The sequence below is a fragment of the Lynx canadensis genome, chromosome E3, assembly GCF_007474595.2.
Source record: "Lynx canadensis isolate LIC74 chromosome E3, mLynCan4.pri.v2, whole genome shotgun sequence".
In the NCBI taxonomy this organism is placed as follows: Eukaryota; Metazoa; Chordata; class Mammalia; order Carnivora; family Felidae; genus Lynx; species Lynx canadensis.
Genome location: NC_044318.1, coordinates 31,223,301 through 31,249,152, shown reverse-complemented (window position 1 = coordinate 31,249,152; position 25,852 = coordinate 31,223,301). Strand labels below are relative to the sequence as shown.

Genomic DNA, 25,852 nt, shown 5'->3' with positions numbered 1-25,852 from the left:
TAAAATTGGAAAAAAAAAAAGTTTTCGAGTGTGCATATACATTGGGCCTAATAATACCCAGAAGCATTTTTTGAGTTATTTGTGAGTAACTTGTGGTCATTGCTTGATGTTTCCTCATCTCTTTTTCTTCTCCAACCCTTACCCCATCAACATTCTGGGACGGTGGTGGAGACTGCTAGCCTGATACCTTAGAGTATCAGTGAAATGGTGCTAAGGTGATGTCAACAAAAGAAGAGAATGGTTTCCATCTCACCTTTTCCATTATCCCACATGTTCCTTCGTGGACTCCACTCCACACCTGCTACAGTATGCTCTAGAAGGTTCTATGCAAAGGTCTATTCCCTAGCCAGGCTGTCTCCTGAGGGATAGGATTCCTGGCTTCCTGTGTTCCCAGTTCTAGCACTCAGTCACAGAGTAACTGCAAATGCCAACTGCTATCTCCTGTTAGTTTTCTCTCCTGCTTTCCTCGTGTGCCACTTGATTTCAGTAATTGTCATTTACAGAAATGATTTAATTCTTTTTCAAATCTTATTGGTCATTTTTTATGATCTCAGTACACTTTTAATAACTTCCTTTGTTTAAACACATTAAACTATACTTTAAAAAAAATTTTATGTTTATTTTTGAGAGAGAGAGAGAGATGCAAAGTATGAACGGGGGAGGGTAGAGAGAGGGAGATACAGAATCCAAAGCAGGCGCCAGGCTCTGAGCTGTCAGCACAGAGCCCAATGTGGGGCTCAAACTCACAAACCACGAAATCGTGACCTAAGCAGAAGTCAGACGCTTAACCAACTGAGCCACCCAGGTGCCCCTAGAATATACTTCTCTTATGTACCACTTACAATTCCCTCTCTGTGACATTCATTTGACAACTTAATAGTACATATTTCTTTTTTTTCTTTTTAAGTAAACTGTACCCTCAACAAGGGGTTCAAATTCACAATCCCAACATCAAGAGTTGCATGCTCTCCCAACTGAGCCTAGTTGGGAAAAAGAGAAAAAAGAGAGTAGGGATGACAAAACAGGGCAGCAAAACTTGGGATGCTGGTCTCATCCATGATACCTGGAAGCCCCTGAGAGAGATCAGACGAATTACTTTAGGGAATACTGAAATGAAATTCTTGAACATACAGAATGTAGAATTCTTTTCCACTGTGACATGACTTTATTGGTCTCCTTAGGAATCAGGAGCGCAAAAAGGAACTGGACGGAAAGCAGATTGTGACTGCCAGAGCCTTGGGGGAGTGGCAAACACGGAGCACCTGCTTAACGGGTCCAAGGTCATGAAAAGGTTTGGAGAAAGCTAGCAATGGCCACACAGTGTTGTGAATGTACTTATTACCACTAAGCAGTACCCTTTTAAATGGTTAAAATGGTAAATTTGATGTTCTATGCACTTTACCATAATCTAAAAAAGAAAAAATGAAAGAAAAAAAACCACTCATGAATGCCTCCTAAAGACCTGGAGCCATGGCAAACATACACTGGTTGCATTCAGTGTGCAGAGGGACGGAAGTGTAAATCAGACTACATGACAACTTCAAGAGGGATCTCCAAATCGTTTCTATCAAAAAGCTCCTCTGTGGGAGTAAGACAATTGGCAGGCACTCAGCCACCACCCCACCAGGCCCTGCCCCCACAACCTTCAATAAAGAAGCACTCAAATACCAACAAGACGTATTTCAAATAGTTTAATTTTAAAAATATTCTATTCAGTGCTAAAATATGTCTTCACTCACTGTTGCCCATTTCCATTTTCTTAAACTTTTTTGAACAAAAAATAAAATCACAAAGTTCAATTAAACATGCAGATTTCAAAGAAGAGGGAACTTTCTAGAAAGTCTGAGCTGAAGGAGTACTGTGGGGGATGGGTACTGTTGGCAGAACCTCAAATCCTTGCTGGGGCAGAGTCTATGGCAAGAGGCAGGGGATGCTGGAATGAAACATACAGGTGAGACCAGGGAAAGCTGTGTGTGTATGTGTGAATGTGTGTCTGCGTGTGTGTGTGTGTGTTGGGGAAAGGGGGTGGTTGCAGCAGGGGACAAAGGACTGTCAGCAGCTGGAGAGCCCATGAGAGGCAGGATAACCTCAGGAATGGGCAGAAGTGTCAGGACAGAAATCTATACAGACTTTTCCGCCCTCGTGCACAGCCTTCCCTTCCCTCCAAAGTCTCTACCAGGCCTTCTCCAACAGCAGCTTACAGGCCCCTAGCCTGATAGGAAAGTCCATGAATCTACAGTCTCCATTCAAGTTCAAGTAACCCTGGGCACTCTCTTCTCTAGAGGGTGCCTTCCACATCTCCTTCCACATCCTCCTGTAGAAGAGCCAGCGGCTCAGTCCAGAGGTTCTGGAGCAGAGACTGCTACCTGGAGGTGACAGATGAACAGGTGGGATGGCTGACGCCCCAGCCTACTTGGGGTGCAAAAAGAACATGAGCGCTCCTCTTCTCAGGAGCAAGCAAACACAGGTGCCAGGGACGGGAAGATGATGCTATCACCCCAAGTCCTATGTCACCCTTCCAGCCCAGAAGGCTCCTATGTGCAAGCTCTGGAGCCCAGTGCTTGCCCTTACCCCAGCAACAAAGCACGGCCAGAACCAGAATGCAATAAATAGAGGCAGGGGGCCAGGAGGCGAAGGGCGCCAGGATGGTGCTAGCTTTCTGATGCTGTCTGCGGCACTGCGGGTTGGTCCACACAGAAGCGTTTCAGGGGTGGGGCACCTGAGTCTTCCTCTTCCTCAGCAATCTAGGAGCAGTCAGAGCATGAAATTATAGGACCATCCCTCTGTACCAGAACCTCCCCATCCACCCTAATTACAGCCCAGAAGCCCACCCCCAACCTTCTTGCAGATAAACAAACCTCTTCCCCTACCTTATAACCTGGAGACACCAGCTTCCCTTGCTGCCTCCCCACCCTGGTCATAGCACATCCGATGCTGTCAGCTCCAGTTCGCATCAACAGAGTCCGGACTTGTTTTTAGAAATGGGGAAACCCAAAGTGGCTCCTTACCTGTGTCTCTAGTGGAACCGGTTCTTCCTTCGTGAGGGTGGGAGGTTCATCAGCAACTTCTGAGGCGGGCAGGGAGGGCTCTGAAAAAGCAGCAATGTCAGTATAACTGCAGGGCCTCCTGAGACAGGAGACTCCTGTGGAATCTCCCTCAAGCTGGGGGAGCTCCCCTAAGAGCTATGTGGAGGCACCTTGGGGAAGAGCAACACTGGCCAGAGAATCAATATATGTCATCAGAAGAAATTTACAGGATATAATGCAAAGAGCATAATCTCTGAAGTCAGAAGGAATGAAATTGGAGACATCCGGTTCCACCAGTTGCTAGCTATGTGATCTCAGACAAGCAGTTTACCCTTTCTAGGATTCTACTTTGTCATCTGTACCTGGTAGAGATGACAGCTGCTATCTCATAGGGTCTTTGAGAAAATTATACCAAGTATCAAACATGAAAAGTGCCTTACACAGAGCCTGGCACTCAATTGTGTTGCTTGTTTTCTTCTTTCATTCCGTGAGAGGGGAAAACACAACCCTTCCCCAAAACAGCTCAAACATTGACAAATGGCTCAAGGCTGCCAGGTCCATCTTCTCTAACCTCTTCCTCTAAACAACAGAAACATCAAAAGCACAGGCCCTTCCAAGATGCTCATCCTGGGCCAACTGCGACTCACCCTCGAGGATCTCCTGGCCCAGAGTAGGGGGCTGGGAGTCATCTGTGCGGAAGTCAGAGGTGTGTGCTGGGCTCAGGGACTCACTCTGCTGGGGGCTGGGGCTTGAGTTGGTGCTGCTGTCCACCTTGAGTTGATAGACGTCAGACACAGAACTCTGGTTGCTGTTTTCATCTGAAAACCCAACATGACAAAGGCAACAGCTGAGAGTAGTCATTTTTCTTGAGAGTAACGGTACAAGAGCCAAGAGCCTGGTGTCTCCTTAGACAGCCATGGGCACGACCAAACACAATGATCGCTGCTGCAGATGCCCCCAGAACCGAAGGCAAACAAAGGTAGGGCAAATTATCCACAGTCTAAGAGAGTTCATTTAAACATTTTCTGTTTCACAACATATATTCTCAGCGCCAGATGCAGCCAAAATCTTTAAGTTCATGCAACATTTACATTTCAGGAAGGTCAGGGTATACTTAGTAATCCCTTCTTTCTTACTCACCAAGTATAGTTTGGACCGGGTATTTTCTCACTGTCCAGTGGAAAGGAGTGATGTAGCTGTGCCTCTCAACCTTTCTCACAACACGAGAGGTGTAGAAAATGCTAAAATCTGCCTGGCATTCTCAGCTATCTCAAGGAGCGTGGTGGTATCTAGAGGCGGTCACTTGGGCCCTTCAGTGGCCCAGGCTCCACTTGGCCACCTCAAGGACCAAGAAATTCCCATCTGGCATAGTCTGTCTGAAGGCTTAAAATCACCACCTAAGTTAAAAACTAAGGAGTCAAAAGCTCCTTCCTTTCCCTCCCCTCCAGCAGCTGGTCACCAAATCTGGTCCAGCCTACCGCTCTGACATCAGTGGTGTTCATTCCTTCCTCTCCTGCCACCTTAGTTCAGGCCTCCTTGTCTCTGGCTTGGCCTCCTGCAACAGGCACCTGACTGCCCTTCCTTCAGTCTCCCGTACTCCAGCCCACACTTCACGCCGTTGCCAGAGAGATCCCTCTAAGTCCTTCAGCGGTTCTCTGCTGCACAAAGGATACAATTCAAACTCCAGGGCTACCCTGGGCAGGCACAGATAGCCCTATCACAACTTACAAAATCTTTTCTGACCTACAGGCTTACTGACGACTGTTCCTCCACACAGCAGGCTTCCACACTGCAGCCTCGGCTCCAGCGAAGCGGACTAACCTAAGGCCTGCTTCAAGCACAGGTGTCCGGTATGACCTGCTCTTTCTGGTCTTCCTGGAAAGTCCCGATACATGCCACCAATCGGCTCGAGCACCACTTCCTCCGTGTCCCAGGTTCCTCTGGGTGACCACCCTATTATGCTCCTGTTGTACCCTGTGCACACCTACATTTACTATTTTACACACCAATTTCCATTGTGCTCTGTGCAAGCAGGCTCGGGGGCTTACTTGTCCTGTCCTTGGATCTCCAGTGCAGTACCCGGTACCCGGCACACAGCAGGAGTTCAGTAAATGTTCACTGAATGAAAGGGATGCGATGTAGGCCAGATTGAGGAAACAGAGCCTCGGATGTCTCCCAGAGCTTTGTGATTATTGGCCACCCTGCACATAACTAGAAAACTGTTCCCTCGTATTCTCCTTCCTCCACCATGCTCACTGACCTCAGGTGGCTGGGGGAGATGGGGAGAGGATCCCTGCACACTCCCAGCCTCGTTCCAAGCCCTTTCTAGTCTTTACTCCTACAAAGACCACGATCTTCTATGCTAAAACAGAAGCAACATTCTATTGTAAAAAGAATAAAGCTCTGTCACTTTTGAGCTTAGGCAAACACCTCTTCTCGGAGTATCGGCTTCCTTCAATAGGGATGATGATAACTGCTTACTTTAGGTCACAGGCCGAGGGGAAGAACAAAAATGAGAAGCTCAGTGCTTCTGAACAGCAGCCACCACACAGGTGTGAAGGCAGTACTGGGACCACAGTGCTGACACAGGCGGGACACTTACTGCAGGCTGGTTCCAGAGGCGGAACTTTGCTGACAGTGGATGGGAGAGGCCCTGGCTTTGGGTGGCCTGGTCTAAGGCACTGTCATCCTAAAACATACAGTCTAAAGAAAAGAGCTTCTCATCCAGAGAACCAGAACCTGATACGAAGCCTGTCACTTACTAGTTATGTACCTCGAGATATGGAACTTCATCTCTCTGAGCCTCGGTTTCCCTACACGGAAAATGAAGCTGCTATCATCTACTTTGCAGGGTTGCTGTGAGGCTTAAATTAAAAGACTTGATGTAAAGTGCCAGCAAGATACCAACAAAACAGCAGGCACTGAAGTGACACCCAAAGCTATTCTTCTCATTATTAATGGGTTCATCTAAGTGCTGCTTTTCCTGCAAGGAAGACATACGGATGCAACTCACCCTGGAATTCAAGAAGGAGAGAGGAATTGGCTGAAGCATCAGAGGGAAAGCCATTAGGTTCCCGGGCTGCTGAACTGTTCGATTTTGACTTTTCTTTCTAGAAAAGGAAAAAAAGAGGAATATGACACAGCCAAGTGGGAGACCCACAGAGAGGGAGAAGGGTGCTAGTAAGACACCACAGAGGTCTGGATTACGACTGAACAGGAATAATGACAACAGTTTGAGAATCCAGGACCCAAGGAATAACAGAATCCTGGACAAGGTGTCCCCAAGTCTCAGTGTCTCTATGCTGTAAAACGGACCCTTCCAGCACTAATATGACTCAAAAGTGAGAAACAGATACGTAGGCTTCCACTAGAGCTCCCTGCGGTTCTCTTCTGCTTCCTGCCCTGAGCGAATGCTCTATCCAACTTGTTCCCTGTGTGGATGAACAGGAAATACAGAGTACTGATTTGAGAAGGATTCTTGTTTGGGTAGCACAGCAGCAAAAAGTGAAAGAGTGGACAAAGAAAGGAGTCGCTTTATATGTAATGCAAGCAGTGACGGGACAAAGGGGCCCCTCTAGTACGATTCCTGACAATCAACCCATCCACTCAAAATGATCACCCCATGTCTACCTCTGCCTAGAACATCATTTCCTTCAAGCAGGATGCAGATTACACACATGGGTGACCACAGTGCAGAGGTAAGCACCAGCTTGCAACACAGGAGCCCACAGGAAAGGAAATAATCCATGCGAACGTTTGCAAGTGAGAGCAGCCAAAGTTTAAATCTGGGTAATCTCAAATTTACTAATTTATACTTTTTATACAAGTCTATTTATTGCACATGCATTTAATATTTGGTAACAGCTCTCAATCCTCTCTCTGCAACAAGTCAACTGTACACACCCGTGCACGTCTTTCCCTTCATTTTTTCCACATGCAGACATAATTTTAAGGCAATTACACTTTACATTTCACCACATGAACTACAGAAACACAATTTTTACTAGCTGCATTATATTCCATAAACCGTAATTCACTTAATCGCTTCTTACCTATTGGTAATTTTTTATAAATGTTTATTTATTTTGAGAGAGAGAGAGAGAGAGAGAGAGAGAGAGAGAGAGAGAGAGAGAGAATCCCAAGCAGGCTCCACGCTGTCAGCATGGAACCCGACTCAGGGCTTGATCTCACGAGCTGCAAAATCATGACCTGAGCTGAAATCAGGAGTCAAAATGCTTAACTGACTGAGCCACCCAGCTACCCCTCACCTATTGGCCATTTAGCTTTAACTTATTTCGGGTTGTTTTGTTTGTTTTGTTTTTTTCGGTTTGTGTTTATTTAATGCCACTAGGAATAAAGCCACAATGCTCAACTTTCACTTCTTCTCTGGGTCATTTTATTTTGATAAATTCACACACAAAATATTCCTTCTAGATCAAAAAGTATAAACATATGATGTTTCTTGAAATACACTGTACCTCATGACTCTCTAAAAGGATCATAGCAATGTATTTGGTACAGATGCCAACATCTGGCTTCATCATTTTTTTCTGATCTCTCATTTGTTTTAATTTTAACGATTCTGTGTTCTGTAAGATACGTATTCAGTTTGAAAATTCTGAAAAAGGAAATCACCTGTACAACCAGACAACCTATCTATATATTTGTATGAAGATGGATCATGATATAATATTGCAACCTATTTCCCTCCCCCAATTATCTGTATTAAAAACATTTTCCAGGGCACATGGCTGGCTCAGTCAGTGGAGCGTGCGACTCTTGCTCTTGAGGTTCTAAGTTTGAGCCCCATGCTGAATGTAGAGAGGACTTAAAAATAAAATCGTTAAGGGGCGCCTGGGTGGCTCAGTCAGTTAAGGGTCCAACTTCTGCTCAAGTCATGATCTCACGGTTTGTGGGTCTGAGTCCTGCATTGGGCTCTGTGCTGACAGCTCAGAGCCTGGAGCCTGCTTCAGATTCTGTGTGTCTCTCTCTCTCTGCCCCTCCCCCACTCACGTGCCCGCCCCCCCCAAAATAAATAAAAACATCAAAAAAAATTTTTTTAATCTTTAAAAAATGTTTTCCCCTGTCACTTGAATACTCTTCTAGAACATCTTTTATAATGGTTACAAAGCTTTACAAGATAACAGGTGCATGATAACTTAATGAATTCTCCACAATACAATCTATTTTGTTTGCAATTCTTAAACACTCTGAACCATATTATAATGCTCAACAATGTAGATGTACCTTGTACACATCATGATTATCTCCTGAAAATAAGTTCCTAGAGATAAAACTTCTAGATCAAAGGGATAAACATTTTGAAAACGATCCCCCCCTCCACTGTACTGAGGTATAACTGACAACTAAACTGGTAAGGTATTTACAGTGCACACTGGGGACATGCCAGGCCATACACTGTGGAAGGGCTCCCGCCATCCAGTTCATTAGCACCGCCATCACTGAAAACTTTTCAATGTACATGTGAGAGCAGCCTAACCTGTGTAAAGTTTGTACCAATCTACCCTCGTCAATGGTGTCTCACTCCCTTGGATCTTTCCCACTTTCTCTTCACCAATTTGATCATCGTCTCCTATTTTGCCTAATGTAGCAGATATATACTAGTACCTTAGAAGATGGCACACCACGTGAACCACTGGAGGACAGATAAACTGATGGACCTCAGCAAACACTGCGAGAAGCCCTTGGGAGACACCAAGGGAAACAGGTCCTAGGCAGGGAGAATGTGTTGTTGTTGTTTTAAATGTTTATTAATTAATTCATCTATTTAGAGAGAGAGAGCCTAACAGACTAAGACACTCAAGTGCCCCTGGCAGGCGGAATCTGAATTAGGAAATATGTGAGAAATGCATTGGGGCAGGGAAGGGCTTTCTACCAGTGCACCCCCCTCTCCACATACCCAAGAGATTTAATTGTCTGACCTTCGACCCCTAGTGGGTAATGGCACCACTAGAGCCAGGGCTGGATGAAAAATAAAGGGTGGCTCCAGAGCTCCCCTAACTTTCACCCAGCAGCTCTCTGGGGCTGGCAATGACAAGGAAGGCTGGCGGCTCCCAGATAAAGTGGCATCTGGAAGACTGGTACTAGGGACTTCCCTGGCAGGCAGGGGAAGAGGGACAGGGGATAAGGGAAAGGCTGAATCCCAAGGCTCACACAATGGCCTAAATTCACTCAGAGGAAGGAAAACCAGAGCCTGGGCTTACATCCTCCCTCAGTTACATACTTCTACCCATGGCAGCTCAGAGTCCCCCAGGAATAAAAACTGAGTGCACAGAAGAAACTAACCAGACTCCGGAGGAAACAAGCACCAGGAAAGACAAGAAACAGAACAAGCTATACCGGAAGAAGGACACTAACAGGACACGAGAATTTCAATAAAACACTGTAGGTCTCCTCAGAAAGAAGAGGATACTGGAAAGTTGTTCTGAAGAACCACCAACTTGAGGAAATTTGGTGTGAATGATGTAATTGTAATAACAGGACAAACATACAAAAAATAAGCAAGGATACAGAAAATTTGGGTAACATCATAAATGCTTGTTTATTGTTTAATTTCGTACCTAGAGAGTGTATTTGTTTTCATCACAAGTGAATGGTCCAAAAATCAATCACGTACTAGACCAGATAAAAAAAAAGTCCCAATAATCCCAAAGAACGAATATCCTACCAATTCAATAAAATCAGAACACCACTTTTAAAAAGACAGCTAAAAAATAATCCCACACAGGGGCACCTGTGTGGCTCAGTCGGTTGAGCATCTGACTTTGGCTCAGGTCATGATCTCACAGTTGGTAAGATTGAGCCCCGTTTCGGGCTCTGGGCTGATGGCTCAGAGCCTGGAGCCTGCTTCCGATTCTGTGTCTCCCTCTCTCTCTGCCCCTCCCCCGTTCATGCTCTGTCTCTCTCTGTCCCAAAAATAAATAAACGTTGAAAAAAAAAAAATTTAAAAAAAAAAAATAATAAATAACCATTAAAAAAATAATCAAAATAAAACAAACTTTGGATTAAAGAGGGAAACTAAAGAGGAATTTATAAAAAACTTAAAACAATTACACTATCGATGACATTTTGATATGCATATATGTCAAAATTTGGGAGACAACTAATGTGAAAAAAAAATTTGTTTTCAGTAATCTCTATGCCCAAGGCGGGGCTCAAACTCACAAGATCAAGAGTCGCATGCTCCACCGACTGAGCCAGCTAGACATCCCTAAAGTGAAATGTATTTTTTTAAAAGAAAACAAAACTGGAAAAAAAGTGCTAAGTTTAATACAAGGAGCTAGAAAAAGTACAACAGAGTAAACCCAATAAAACATAAAAGGAAAGAACAATGGCAACAACTAACGAAATAGAGAACAAAGCAAACAAAAGATGAACAAAAATTATGAGATTTTTTTGATAAAGATTTTAGGAGAGACAATAAACTCGATCTTATTATGGAAATATGAATATTATGAATAACTACATACCAATACATTTGAAAACTCTGATCAGTGTTCTTCAGCAGGGGTGTTGCTGGCATTTGAACAGGGCCAATTAATTCTTTATTATACAAGACTGAGTCATGAACTGCCAAAAGGTTAGCATTACTGGCCAACAGGGAAGTGCCCTGCCTCATTTCTACACACTTCTGGGGAAATGAAGAAAGGCGGAGGACCTAGCACTGCACTCTCCTAAAGAACCAATTTCTGGGAAATACATAAAATGCAAAATAAATGCCAAAAAAAGAGAAAATCTAAATACACCAATCGCCATTAAAGCCACCATAACAATCATCCCTCAACCAAAAGCCCAGAAAGTACTAAAGGTGAGTTCTACCAAACTCAATTTTGTTCTAGAAATCAAAAGAGAGGGGCAATTGCCTAATTTGTTTTAGGAGGCTAATGTAATCTTAATGCCATAACAAGGTAAGGATAACATATTAAAAGAAAATTATAGACCAATTTCACTTATGACCCAGATGCAAGTACCTCAAATGAAGTATCTTAAATGTGAATTGAACACCAGCTTATATGTGGGGAAGCATATCCAAGTAGAATTTCTCTTAGGCATGTAAGAATGTAAAAGGGTCAACATCAGAAATTTTATTAATTCACCATACTAATACATTAAAGATTAGAGGAGGCAAATCACATGAACATTTCAGTAAACTCAGGAAAAGCAGCTGGATCAAGTCTAACATCTATTCATAATTTTTAATAAATCTTAGAAACCTAAAAAGAGAAGGAAGTATTTATTTTATTATTATTATCGTTAATATTTCAGAGGTAGCACACACTAGCGCAAGAGAGGGGCTGAGAGAGAGGGAGAGAGAGAATCCCAAGCAGATTCCATGCTCAGCGCTGAGCCCGATGTGGGCTTGATCCCGTGACCCTGAGATCATGACCTGAGCTGAAATCAAGAGTGGGATGCTCAACCAACTGAGCCATCCAGGCACCCTGGGAAGTTTTATTTTGATAAAGGCTATCTTCCCAATAAACCTACAGCAAGAGAGAAAACTCGCCCTACTTAATATTAATAAATACTAAAAACTGATGGTAAATAAAAATCATTCCAGTGCAGGAGGAGATAAAATTACAACAAAACAGAATGGAGAGCTGAAAAACAGATCTAGATATGAATATGGTACACAACACAGATGACATCCCAAGTCAGTGGAGAAAGAATAGATTGTTTAGTAAACAGTATTAGGTGAAAAAGCTCTCTGTATGAAGGAAAATTAAAATTAGATCCATATCTCCATCATTAAAAAACAACAATAGCCAAAAACCTAACAGGACCAACTCTTGATTTTGGCTCAGGTCACGATCTAACAGTTCATGAATCTGAGCTCTGTGTCAGGCTGTGCACTGACAGTGCGGAGCCTGCTTGTGATTCTCTCTCTCCCTCTCTCTCTGCCCCTCCCTGGCTCACACTGTCTCTGTCTCTCTCAAAATAAATAAATAAACCTAAGAAAAAAACCAAAACCTAACAGAAGATGGGAGATGTTCTTTATGACCATGCAGTGGAGAATAATTTTCAAACAAGATTCAAAAAGCAAAACCCGTATGAAAAAATTGGTTTGACACAAAATTAAAGGACATTATTGACAAAGTTCTCAGACAGGTGACATGTCAGACAGATGCCTGCAATGTACACAAGTGACCAGAGTTTTCTGTAGCTACGGTATCAATGAACCCATGCAAATCAGAAAAGACCGGAAACCCAATACAAAAAATGCAAAAGAAATCAGAGAAGAGGTATTTAAATGGATAAAAGGAAGTATGAATGGAAACCTGAAGAGAGACAATTATCAACCTCATGAGTGATCAGAGAAATGCAAAATAAACAAAGAGCTTGAAGACTGGCAGGACTGGTTATATCAAATGCCATGAAGTTGTGGCAGTGTGAGCCCCCGGGTACCCCTGGGGAAGTGTACTAACTACGCTGGTACAGCCCTTCTCGGGAGAGATTGGGCAGCAGTCAGTAAAAACAATTCGTGTGCACGCCCCGGGACAGCAATCCTACTCCTGGGCATCTAACCCACGAGTCCTCCAGAAGAATGGGACGGTTTAGGGGATGTCATCTGTGCTACCAAAAAGCTAGAGCTTTTGGTAGAAAGTACAGAAACAGACCCATATTTGGACACTTGAAATACGACAAAGGTGGCTCTACAGAGCAGGAGGAAAAGAACAATCTGTTCAATAACTGGCGCTGGGACAAATGCACATCCACGTGGAAAAAAATGAAATCAGGCCCTTACTTCAAAATACACAGAAATCAGTGCCAGGTGTGTTATAAATGGGAACTGAATAATGAACTTTTAGAAGACTATATGGAGATGATCTTTGTGGCCTCAAAGAAGGAAAAGGTAATTATTAAAAAAAAGATTAATTAATTCGTCTACATTAAAATTCAAAACTTTCAGGGGCCTGGCTGGCTCAGTCAGGATAGCACATGACTCTTCATCTCAGGGTCGTGAGTTCAAGCCCCACCGTGGGTGTAGAGATTACTTAAACATAACACCTTTAAAAAAAATTTTTTTTTAAAGTTATGTACTCAAGGCAGCCTAAAGAGAGTGCAAAGACAAGCCATGGAATGGAAAAAGGTATGAAGAGTATACAATCGATGAAGGCTTTGTGTCCAGAATATAGAAAATTCCTGTAAGTCACAAGGAAAAAAACAATCAAAGAGACTTAAAGAGCCACTTTCTGAAACAGGAAATCCAAAAGGTTCAGTGCTAAACATTAAAAACATGTTCGGGGCACCTGGGTGGCTCAGTCGGTTAAGCATCCGGCTTCAGCTCAGGTCATGATCTCACAGTTCGTGGGTTCATGCCCCACGTCGGGCTCTGTGCTGACAGCTCAGAGCCTGGAGCCTGCTTCCGATTCTGTGTCTCCCTCTCTCTCTGACCCTCCCCTGCTCATGCTCTGTCTCTCTCTGTCTCAAAAATAAATAAAACATTAAAAAAATTGTTATAAAAACATGTTCAAACTCATTAGTTATTACATAAGTAGTCACCAAACTAAAATCACAACTTATCTTTACATATAAGTAACAATACCAACTGTTGAGGATTTGGTGCAATGAGAACTCTATTCCTGGTGGGAATGTAAATTGGTACAACCACTCTGAGAAACAGTTTAGCATTAGCTACTCTAGGTCAACATATGTACAGTCTAAGACCCAGCAATTCCACTCATAAGAATATCTCCTAGGAAAACCCATGTACAGGCTGACCCATATACTGAGTAAGAATGTTCACAGGAGCATTGTTTCTATTACCCCAAATGGGGAACAACCCAAAAAGCCATCTACAGGAGGATCAGAGAGGTAAATCAGGGCACGAGGCCTATAATAAAATTCCAAACAGCAATGAAAAGGGACAAATGCTCCAAAGATAACATGGGTGAATGTTACCAACCTAACGCCGAGCACAAAAAGCAAGACACAGGAAAACAGATACTTCATGATGCTGTTTGTATAAACTTAAAAATGTTTACAAAGGACTAGAGAAGTGGTAAGAAAAGCAAAAGTAGGAAAGAGAATTCTAGCGGGGGGAGGGGACACCATCAAGAGTCAAACACAGGCCTCTGGGGAAGTTGGCAACGCTCTGTTTGTTGACCTGGGTGGTTTTTACAAGGGTACTAGTTTTATGTTTTTTCATTATACTGACCGTACATTTATGTTTTATATACTGTCTGTATGTGTTTGATATTTGAGCTTTTTAAAAACAATTAGAGAAGAAAAGTTGGAGACAATCTACATGTTTGTCACTCGAAAAGTAGATAAATGTGGTCATTGCATATAAGAAAATACAATGCAAGATTCAAAGTTAATAATTCTATTCACAGCTACAGAAAGCACAGTGCTCTATAAATTTTAAAATATGAACATGATACAATGCTGTGTATTTTTCAAGAATACACAGCTATCCACATAAACCCATGGAAGAGGAATTTAAAAAGTATATATATATATTTAAAACACATATAATGTACTATAACGGACAGCTATTTGGCTAAGAGCAAGAGTCAGCAAACTTCTTACAAGGCCATGTAAGAAATATTTTAGACTTCGCAGGCTTTTAGGTCTTATGGCAATTACTCAACTCTGCCATTTGAACTCAAAAGCGGCCACAGACAATAAGGAAATCAATAGGCATGGCTGTGTACTAATTAAACTATACTATCACAGGGAGCAGGCTGAGGGTGTGGTTCATCGAGCCTTGAAAAAGAGGAATGGGTTAAGGAAAGGAAATAAAAGGGGGTAAAGAAAGAGAGACTTTCCATGGATCAACCACAGAGGGTGCCCCTGACGTACTTGCAGCTCAATTCTGGGGAAATGAATTCCTTTATAATTAAGAGACAATCAAGGAAAGAAAAGAAGGAAGTAAATGGTACCTTTTTGTTGTTTTGATTTTCTTCCACACTTACCTCCTTGCTGTCTGTTACAGGAACCCATTTAAATATCCTAAGGGATGTGTCACCCACAGTCACCCACTTTTTCTCCCTGAAAGAAAGACACTTCTTAAAACCGATAAATAATGAAACAGATTTTCTGTTCATAATATGATTTTATACTTCTCAGCAACTTATTCCTTCAATCTTTTACAAATAACTTTTTTTAATGTTTATTTAATTTTGGGGGGGGGTGGATCTGAAGCAGGCTCCACGCTGACAGCACAGCATGACAAAGACCTCAAACTCACCAACCGGGATATCAGAACCTCAGCCCAAGTCAGACGCTTAACTGACTGAGCCACCCAGATGCCCTCCCACCAATTTTTAAATTTATTTTAGTAACCTCTGCACCCAACATGGGGCTCAAACTCATGACCCTGACATCAAGAGTCACATGCTCTTCCAACTGAGCCAGCCAGGCACCCCACATTCCTTCAATCTTAAATGCCTTCCAAACTTCCTCTTCATCAAATTATACTTTACCTTTTGAGGCAAAATCAACCCTTCCAAAAAGACGTCTCTATCAAATTCCTTTGGGTCCAAACCCTCTACTTGCCTTTCCTCATGTGTAGTGTACCAAAGCCCTTCTTACCTCACTGACTACACCAAGTACTGGCACATTTTCACACTCTGGTATCTACCTGGCATTACTTCTTTATTTTCCAAAAATTAATTCAATTCCACTGATGTTTACAAAGCCCTGTTATACAAGACCCTGCAGAAGACAAAGGATGTGTTAAGATACGGTCCTGACCTCGGGAGCACAAAGAAATAAAAAGTCAAGTAAGGAAGTCAGTGTAACACATGAAGGTGATAAGGAAGTTGAGAAGGCTGCAAGACGGTTAAGGTGAGGACATCCCCTGGCAAGGAGAACTCCTAGGACCCCTGTGGAACTCTAGGTTGAAACACAATTCTGTTTAAAAATAATCACAGGAACAGGACAGGATGCTTCCAAGTCTTACACTGGTTTCTGAAAGAGGTGAAGACTAAGCCACAAAAAGACTGCTTTAAGGTTTTATCTTACAAAGGAAGTTACTTAAAAAATGAGCAGTTTCCCCCCATTCTTGAATAAGGACGAGATTATGGACACGCAGAGTTGGGGAGCCTGAAGTATGACTTCTGAAAATTTCAAGTCCAAATGTGAGGTTACAAAAAAAGCAAAAAAAGTAACTGTTGTGCCTGCTGATATTGAGAATGCTGTTCAGCAAATAGAAGAATGAACTACATACTTAAGACACTGAAATTAATTCCTATACAGAGCACTCCACTTTCTCATTTATTCAATAAATATTTGCTACACATGACCCTGTGCTAGACCCTGGGCACACAGGGAGCAATATATACGGTCCCTAGCCTCACAGAGCCTCCATTTCAATTGGAAACAGACACCAAACAACTCATTTCACAGTCGCTTAATCATTAGGCTTAACCACATCAAATTTCCACTTGTGTTAAGTTGAAAAGTCAAATATAGGAAATATCTTACAATTCAACCTAATACAATTGAGGAAAGTACTATGAAAGGGACCTGATTTAGACTGGGGATTTTGAAAGGTGTCCCTTGAGAAAGCAATTAAAAAAAATTTTTTTTTAATGTTTATTTATTTTTGAAAGAGAGAGACAGAGTGTGAGTTGGGGAGGGGCAGAGAGAGGGGGAGACACAGAATCCAAAGAGGGCTCTAGGCTCTGAGCTGTCAGCACAGAGCCTGACAAGGGGCTTGAACCCATGAGCCATGAGATCATGACCTGAGCCGAAGTCAGATGCTTAACTGACTGAGCCACCCAGGTGCCCCGAGAAAGCAATTTTTGAGCAGATCTAGGAGTTAACTAGGCAAGGAGGAAGAGAGGGTAGAGAAGGATGCCTGGCAGGACATGGCTCCAGCTGAAAGATGGCCATCAACCCCCAGGAAAAGAGGGCAGTTTGAACCAGGTGGGTGAGGTAGGAAGGATCATCTTTGATCTTTGGTCTTTAACCTAAGAGCAAGAAGGGTTCACTGAAGCCTTGTTTCTTAAGCGGGGGAGTGCTATGATAATATTTACACTGGAAAGAAAGTGAAATCACTCTGACTGCAATGTGATGAATGGACTGAGTAATGAGGAAGAGTTGAAGCAAGGAGACCATAGAAGCTAAGAGTTCCAGGTGAGAGGATGGTCATCTGGCCTAAACTGCAGGTAGGAACAGAAACAGCCAGAAGACAAAGATGCGCCGATTCTTAGGTTTCACCAAAAAACCCTAGGATTAGACTTGGAGGGGAAAAGAAATCATTGTTTAACTAGTATGTATGCGTCCCAACTACAATAAAGACTTTACATATAAAGAGATAAGGAACTTAAACTTGAGTACAAATGAATAAACACGCAAAAAAAAAAAAAATTCCAAGGTAACAACGCCTCTAAAAGGGGGTGGAGGACGAAGGGCTGGAAGTCTCCCGCTGAGGGAGTTAACCCCTACTTGGGCTTTAAAACTATTACTAGTTGTCAGCTAGAGAAAAGGGCTCATGAACTTGGTGCAACAGTTGTCTGTTAAAGTTTAACGTGAAAATACATCAAAGTTCCTAATACAAAATAGGCGGTTTGGAGTGCTTGAGTGCTCGGTTGAGCCACCGACTGTTGATTTCGGATCAGATCATGATCCCCCTGTCTGGCTCTGCGCTGAGTGTGGAGACTGTTTGGGATTCTGTCTACCCCTCTGTCCTTCTCCCCCACTGGCTAGCTCTCTCTTAAAAAAAAAAAAAAAAAAAAAAATAGGCGGTCAACCGGCCCTGCAATGAACATTACACCAGCCGTTTCCAAATAAGGGTGGGGTCCCAACTCTCAACTGCTTAACCAACAGCTGGCAGCACCAAGAAAAAAACGCCTACCCAGTTGGCTGCGTGTGGACCGGTATCAGGAGAAAGAGAGGGAGTTTGATTCCGATGACCACGCCTGTTCTCGTGACAGGTAGGTTCAGCGTGAGCTCTCACCAAACTTACAGCGAGTTACTACGTAGAGCGCTCGGTCTGGCCGGCGGGGACCCCCCAGGGATTGTTAGAGATATTATTTGGGGCAGTTAAGAACGCAAAAGGCTCCTGAAGCAGGCGGGAGCAGGGACAGAACCGCGGAGCCCCGCGTCCAAAAGCGGTCCCGCGGCCCCAGCGAGGCCGGAAGTCGGCAGACCCTCTGGGAGACGCGCGACCCTTGGGCAGGTGGGCGGGCCTCGCGAGCCGGGCGACCCGCTGATTGGTGGCAGCCGCGCGCCCTCTGACCTCACGCCGACGCGAGCTGCACCCTCCTCCCGCCTTCTCCCGCTCCCCCCTCCCCCAAGCGCCTGCCGGTCGGCTCCCACCCTGCCAGCTAGTACCGCGCTCCTCTGGGCCAGGGCCGGCGACTACCACCGGCACTCTCTGCCCCAGCCCCTCACCATTTCCGCACTTTCTCGATGGCCGCCATCACCTTCTTGATGTCGTCCTTGGCCCGACTGCGGGTCTCGGCCCGGACCGACCGGCCCGACATGGCGGCAGCGGGAGCGGCGGGGGCTGGGGCACTGCTCCCAAGACACGGGGAATCGCGCGCCTCACGCGCCGCCGCCCGCCCGCCGCAGCAGCGTCACAGCGGCAGTCTCCCCCTCCGTGCGCGCGTGCGCGAGGAAGCGCGCGCACCCACCCGCCTCTTGGGGCTCAAGGCCTCAGCGCGCCTGCGCGCCCCGCCCCGGGCGTCCCTCCCTAGGCGCCCCGGGAGTCCCCTCGGCCCCCACGCAGGCCGGGGTGCGCGGCGGCCAGGCGGCACGTGCTGTTGGCAAGGCGAGGTGCGAGGCGCTACCGGTGGGGTCCCTGGCTCTCAAGTGGTTTGGATGTCGGCACCTTTGTCCTCTGGCCCGGGTTGTTGCCATTACCTATGCTTTATGCACTTGACCCTGACGGGTGCGGGGTCCTGTTACCTCTCCAGTGCCCTCGCTTTCCAGTTATACTGCGGTGCTCTAACCACAGAATTTCACACCTTTCTTCAGGATGCCTTCTGACTTTTGCACACACCTGTTCCCTACTTGGAAGTTTCTCATTGCTTTACCTGATTAACTGACTACTTGTTTAACCTCCAGCTCAAACTCAGGGAAACCTTCCCCGATATTGTCGGGTTTCACCTAGCATGCCACATCACTGCCTTATTTTAATTCTGCAATCATTAACTGAATGGTGCCTGCCTTGTGCAGGGCTCTGTGCTCAATGCAGAGAACGAAAATCTGGGGTTTTGCCTTCGAAGAGCTTCCAGTTTAGAAAAACCCGTAGACCGGAAAGCAGTCATTTCAAATGTCATTTTATAAATGATAGGCTTAAGGAAGTTCAAGATGCTATAACAGCCCTAATCTACAGGAAGGGTGTCCAGAGGCTTCTGGGAAACTATAACCCTGAAGCTGACCTCTGAAAATAGGGTACATGCAATTGCTCCGAGGCCTGTGTCCACAGACATTGTAGAACACGTTCAATAAGTGTTCGGGTGAATGTTTAGTTTTGAGTATAGCTCCCTTGCTCTCCCTACCCCACCCCCCAACAGGCATTTATTGATGCCTGCAGTATTAATGGGAGGATCCTATAGTGGCTGCCTCAGGAGACATGAAGGAAGCAGGTGACAGTTTGCGTTGATTGGTTGGTAGTGGCTACTTCTCTCACCGCTAAAGAAACTTCCTTCTGTGTGCCCCAGAGAAATGCCTCGCAAACTCTGAACTTGACACAGCCTATGTTCAGCCTTTCATGATCAACTAACGTCATGGCTTGATAAGCATATGCTGTCTTGCTAATGAGAAGCCCACGAATAACGGCTGCCTGACTGAGGAGTGGAAGAGCTTAAGCAGCATGTGAAGGGAAGGGATGATTCTAGAACTAGTGGAATGAAAGGTGACACATCTGTTTCTCAAGCCCAAATGATCCAAAATAATTCAATGTAAGTGCTGCCTGAGCACCTGTTATATGCCCTATGGCATATAGGACACTGTGATGCCAAGATGAGTAAGACACACTCCCTGCCCTTGAGGTGAGGATAAGGAAAGCAGTAAGAAAATAAAACAAGGCAGAGCATGGCAAGTGCCGTGAAAGAGGCCAGCTCCCTAGAATTCTCCAATCCCGTTCGGAGGTCCCCCTGGTCTAAACACACAGCTCAACTCCTGACGGTCATGTCTAACTTCTCTCTCACCCTTGTCCAAGTCCTGGCCAGTCTTCCAGCTGACGTTTCTCACCTATTGCTTCTCTCCACTCCAAGGCTGCTACTCCTTCTAGCAGCTCTAGCCTTCTGTGCCCATCTCTCCTCCAGCCCGCCCTGCCAGTCAGCCACCTTCCTCAGGCCATCCCCTGCTCTGAAGACCCAGTGAGCTCCCTTTTCCTGCCCACATTTGTGCACCTAGCCCTACATTCCCCCACCTCATCTCCACTGGGACTCTTCCTGCATAAGAGAATGATTAAAGTGAGTACCTACCAACTACTCCCCACAGGCCACACAAATGCCCTCTGTTGACATCCTTTTCTAAAAAAAAAAAAAAAAAAAAAAAAAAATCACACATTGACATTTTTTAGGTGCAAGCCCTGTGCCAGCTGCTGAGGAGGATGCAGAGATGAGTCAGCCCAGACCTCTGCCTTGGGCAACTTGCATTCAAGACAGTGACTTCCTCTCTCAGAGTAAAAGCCACTACGGTGGCCTGCAATGCCCCATCTGTCCCCAGACCTCCTCTCACTAACTCTCTGACTTCCTCTCCTATAACTCTACCCTTTGCTGTCTCTGCTCCAACGACACTGGCCTTCTTTGCTCGTCTGAAAACATCCAGCAAAGTTCCTGCCTCAGGGCCTTTGCACTGCAGGTCCCTTTACCTGAAACACCCATACCATATATATTTCATGGCTCATTCTCCCACATCCTTCAGTTCTTTACTCAAATGTTATCGTCTCAATGCAGCCTTTCTTAGCCACCTGTGGAAGAATGCAGTATCCATCCCCCTGGCACACTCTGTATCCCCCTTCCACAATTGATTTTTCTCCAGAGCATGCATCACCACCTGAAACACTATTTTACTTGTCTATCTTGCTTATTATCTATCCTTCCTTTCAGTAGTTCTGTGAAGGTAGCAACATGGTCTGTTTTGTTATGTTCACTGATTACCCCTAGTAGCATCTAAAACAAGAGACTGAGGGCACTTGGCTGACTCAGTCGGTACGGCATGCGAGTCTTGATCTTGGGGTCATGAGTTCGAGCCCCATGTTGGGTGTAGAGATTACTTAAAAATAAAATCTTTTAAAAAAAATAATGAAATAAAATGAAACAGAGCCTGGGACTCAGTAGGTGCTCATTACATATTTGTTGAATGAATACCCCACCTCAATGCATCCTCTTCCATGAAGCCTTCCCCAGGTCACTCTGAGTAGGAGGAAGAATGCCTCCCTTCCCTGAATCCCCACAGGACCCTGAATACAGTCTGCATTACACTCAGCAGCAGGGATTTCCAGGACAGGCAAGAGAAGCCACCCTGAGGACCACAGGACACTGGGTGTACGTCATCCCTCATATGTTCCCAAAGATCCTATGCTTAACCATAATTTGAAGTTCTTGTTCATTTGGTCTTTATTTACTTTTTTTTTTTTTCAACGTTTATTTATTTTGGGGACAGAGAGAGACAGAGCATGAACGGGGGAGGGGCAGAGAGAGAGGGAGACACAGAATAGGAAACAGGCTCCAGGCTCTGAGCCATCAGCCCAGAGCCTGACGCGGGGCTCGAACTCCCGGACCGCGAGATCGTGACCTGGTTGAAGTCGGACGCTTAACCGACTGCGCCACCCAGGCGCCCCGGTCTTTATTTACTTTTTAAACACTTACTCATTTTTGAGAGACAGGGAGCAAGAGAAAGAGAGAGAGCAGGGGAGGGGCAGAGAGAGAGAGGTAGACACAGAATCCGAAGCAGGCTCCAGGCTCTGAGCTGTCAGCACAGTCTGACACGGGACTCGAACTCATGAACCGTGAGATCATGACCTGAACCGAAGTCAGATGCTTAGCTGACTGAGCCACCCAGGTGCCCCTCATTTGCTCTTTATTATCTGCTATCCCCTGGAGCATCAGCCCTGTGAGGGTGGGGACCCCGTGCTCAAGTCCACCATTACATCCCTAATGCCTAGCACGACACTTACGACAGGAGAGGTACTTACTAAAGAGTGACGGAGAATGAATGAATGAATGAATGAATGAATGAATGAATGAATGCCATTCTTTCCCAGCAGACTCTCTTCAGGGCCCACCATCCACCATGTTCTCCCTCTCTGCCCTGTCCACGTGACATGTAGAGCACCCCACTTTCCCTGTCAGAGTGACATAGCCCCACCGCAGCACTCCAGCTCCCTCAACCAACACACGTACCTACGGCCCAGCGCACTCGCGACGACTGTGGCTCTTCTAAAAGCCTTTCTGTGGCTCCCCATTGCCTCGGTGCAAACTTACACTGTGGCATTACTCAGGTCCCCCGATATGACCTTGGTCACAGGGAAACAAGAATGCTAGGAGAGAGAAGCTGGGGTCAGAATCCCAGCTCAGCCACACACTTGTGTCATGGCTTTGCCATAGTCACCTAACCACTCTGAATCCCAGTTTCGTCTGGGTTTTTGTTTTACTTTTCTGTGAAGTGAGTTCGCTAACGACGGCTCTGTACCTCACAGGGTTGTACTGAGGATCTGGTGAGGTGGGAGAGTGGATGAACTTGGGAAAGTACAAAGTGCCTTGCAGGCAGAAATGCTTTTCAGTTTCCAGTGCCACTGCTCTGCCTGTACTTAGTTCCAGCTAAACAAGACGTGTTCCCCTTTCCCTGCACAGACGTCGCACATTCCCAGCTCTGTGCGATGACTCACACTGCCTCTCCCCTGAGCAAGGTCGCTCTCTCTCTCTCTCTCTCTGAACCTGCTTTCCGCCCTCCTTTTGAAATGCCCACCTCTCAAGACTCACCTCCTCCACTGCGGTCCTCGAAGCATGTAATCCCACCCTTGCTCGGACCCCCAGGGCACTGGGTTCACCTCTGTCGGCCCCCTCCTTTTATTTTACCTTCTGGAAAGCTGAGATCCTCACCAGGCTGCTTCAGTGGAGGACAGGGCCCGAGGAACCTGGTGATGCCCATGGTTCCAGCCTAGAACCCTGAGTGCCCATCTCCCATGCTGGTTTCTGCGAGAACCTGTTTGAAGACAGGCCTCGAGGAGGAAGAGCCTGAACTATGCTGGAGTTCTTCTCCCTTCCCTCCATCTTGGGTTGTGTTACAAGCCCTGTTGAGAGAGAAGACAGAGTACCAGGATCAGGGTGGTCTTTCTGTGAAAGGCACTTTGCAGCTGTACTCCCCTACAAGGCCACAGAGGCCCAAGAACCAGTCCTGAGGCATAAGGGAAACCTACGAGTGCTTGTGAAGGACTCCCCATGCCTTTGTAAGCTGGGACAGTGAACTGGAATTCCTTGAGAGGTTGTATGGGCTAAAAATGGAAGGTTCAAGAAGGACTTTAAAATATTCACAGGCGGTGGGTCCCTCATGCATTGCTAATGAGCAGTGCCAGGAAGTGAGAAACAAGAGTACAGCCGGCAGTGAGGAGCTTCGCACCGTGGGAGCGCTCTCCTTTCTCTCTCCCGGCCATCCTGGTGGCGGCTCTGGGTTGGGGCCGGCCGCACCTAAGGCAGGAAGCCGGTGGCTACAAAGGAGATGAAAAAGTCGCTGGCGTCAGTCAGCTCTAGGCTCCAGCTTGTTATGGAAAGTGGAATGTACGAGGGTACATTGCCAGGGTACGAGCTGACTGAAAATGATCAGACGTGGCGAAGTGGAACTGGTCACCCTCGCCAACAACTGCCCAGCCTTGAGGAAACCTGAAAGAGAATACCGTGCCATGTTGGCCAAAACGACGGCGGCAACAATGCTGAGCTGGGCACGGCTTGTGGGAGATACGAGAGTTTGCACGCTGGCTATCACTGATCCAGGTGATTCTGACATCATTAGAAGCATGCCAGAAGAGACTGGTGAAAAGTCAATCACACAAAATTTCTCTTTAATAAAACTGGCCAGGGCGCCTGGGTGGTTCAGTGGTTACGCGCCTGACTCTTGGTTTCGGCTCAGGTCACCATCTGGCGGTGTGTGGGCTTGAGCCCCACGTCGGGCTCTGCGTCGACACTGCAGAGCCTGCTTGGGATTTTCTCTCACCCTCTCTGCCCCTTCCCTGCTTGTGTGTATGCATGTGAGCTCTCTCTCTCTCTCTCTCTCTCTCAAAATAAACAGATATTAAAAAAAAAAAAAAAAAAAACTGGCCAGAGCCCATTAAAAAAAAAAAAAACAGAAAAGAAAAAAGAATACAGCCAGTGAGGGCTAGACAGAGGCAGAGAGGGTCCAGTGCTGCCCCCAACGGTGATGACTACTCCTCCCCCCCCAAGAAACTTGTTAAAATGCAAATCCCTGGACCCTGTCCCCAAGGTTTTAATCTCCGTAGTTCTGTGATACAGCTTGGGCACATGTATTTTATTCTCATTATATTTATCTTAATATATAACACATCCACCTGCTGGAAAATTAAAAGGCTACAATGATGTCAGTAATTTTGAAGCTGGGTGATGGGTACGTGGGGTTCGTGACCCTGTTCTCCCTCCTTTCATTATACTCTGAAACTGTCTATAATAAAACATTTTTGTAAAGATATGCAGTGAAGTTCAAAGGTTAAAACAATAAAGCAAGTCCCTCCCTTTCCTACAGTCACCTTGTGGTCACCCTGTTCCTCACTGCCTCACCTTCCAGAGACAGTCTACACCCATGGTCTCAACCTGGATGCGCCTGGGAAGTTTCAACATGTATTGAGGCCTACTCTCCACACACACACACACACACACCCCAGTCCCCACCCCCCCTCCAGAGATACTGATTTAAGAGTCTGCAGCCTGGACATTGGGGCTTGTTTGGTAAGCTTTCCAGATCCCTCTAAAGTATGGCCAAGATTGAGAGCTACTGGTCCACACAGTTATGAACACACATACAAAAGTACATATTCCTTTGTTTTTCCACACAAATTATAGCACACTCTATGCATTATATTCTACTTTGATTTGATTTCACCTAATATACCATTGTATTTGTTTTCTGTTGCAGTGGTGGCAAATGACAACAAACTTACTGGCTTAAATAGCGTAAGTGTATTGTCTTTTCTTTCTCCCCCATGGTAAGTGTATTCGTTAATCCCCATCATCTACTTCACCCATCCCCTACCAACCTCCCTTCTGGTAACCAGCAGTTTGTCCCCCCATAGTTAAGAACCTGTTTCTTGGTTTGTCTCTCTTTTCCCTTTGTTCATTTGCTTTCTTAAATTCCACATATGAGTAAAATCATTTGGTATTTGTCTTTCTCTGATGGAGTTATTTTGCTTACCATTATACTCTAGCTCCATCCATGTCATTACAAATGGCAAGACTTCTTTTTTATAGCTGAATAATATTCCATTATATATGATATATATCATATATATATATGTATGATATATATATGTGTGTACGTGTATGAGATATACATATACATATATAGCATCTTCTTTATCCATTCATCAATCAGTGGACACTTGGGCTTCTTCCGTATCTTGGCTATATGTAAATAATGATGCTATAAACATCAAGGTGCATGTGTCCCTTTGAATTAGTGTTTTTGTATTGTTTGGGTAAATACCCAGCTGTGTGATTACTGGATCGTAGGGTAGTTCTATTTTTCATTTTTTGAGGAACATCTGTATTATTTTCCAGAATGGCTGCACCAGTTTCCATTCCCACCAACAATGTGCAAGGGTTCCTTTTTCTCCACATCCTTGCCAACACCTGTTGTTTCTTGTGTTGTTGACTTTAGCCATTCTGAAAGGTGTG

General features: G+C 45.2%; 1 protein-coding gene and 1 pseudogene across 1 annotated transcript; one reads left to right on the top strand and one right to left on the bottom strand.

Annotated features, from left to right (window-relative positions):
- Window positions 1-1,675: 1,675 nt before the first annotated feature.
- Window positions 1,676-18,560, bottom strand: BCL7B (BAF chromatin remodeling complex subunit BCL7B). The gene is made up of 6 exons (XM_030301032.1): window positions 18,390-18,560; window positions 14,963-15,038; window positions 6,040-6,136; window positions 3,674-3,844; window positions 3,009-3,088; window positions 1,676-2,744 (listed from the first exon to the last, which is right to left on the bottom strand). The coding sequence occupies exons 1-6, from the start codon at window positions 18,479-18,481 to the stop codon at window positions 2,652-2,654; spliced, it is 609 nt and encodes a 202-aa protein (XP_030156892.1). The 5' UTR covers window positions 18,482-18,560; the 3' UTR covers window positions 1,676-2,651.
- Window positions 18,480-25,107, top strand: LOC115503906 (annotated as a pseudogene).
- The last annotated feature ends 745 nt before the right edge of the window (window positions 25,108-25,852 follow it).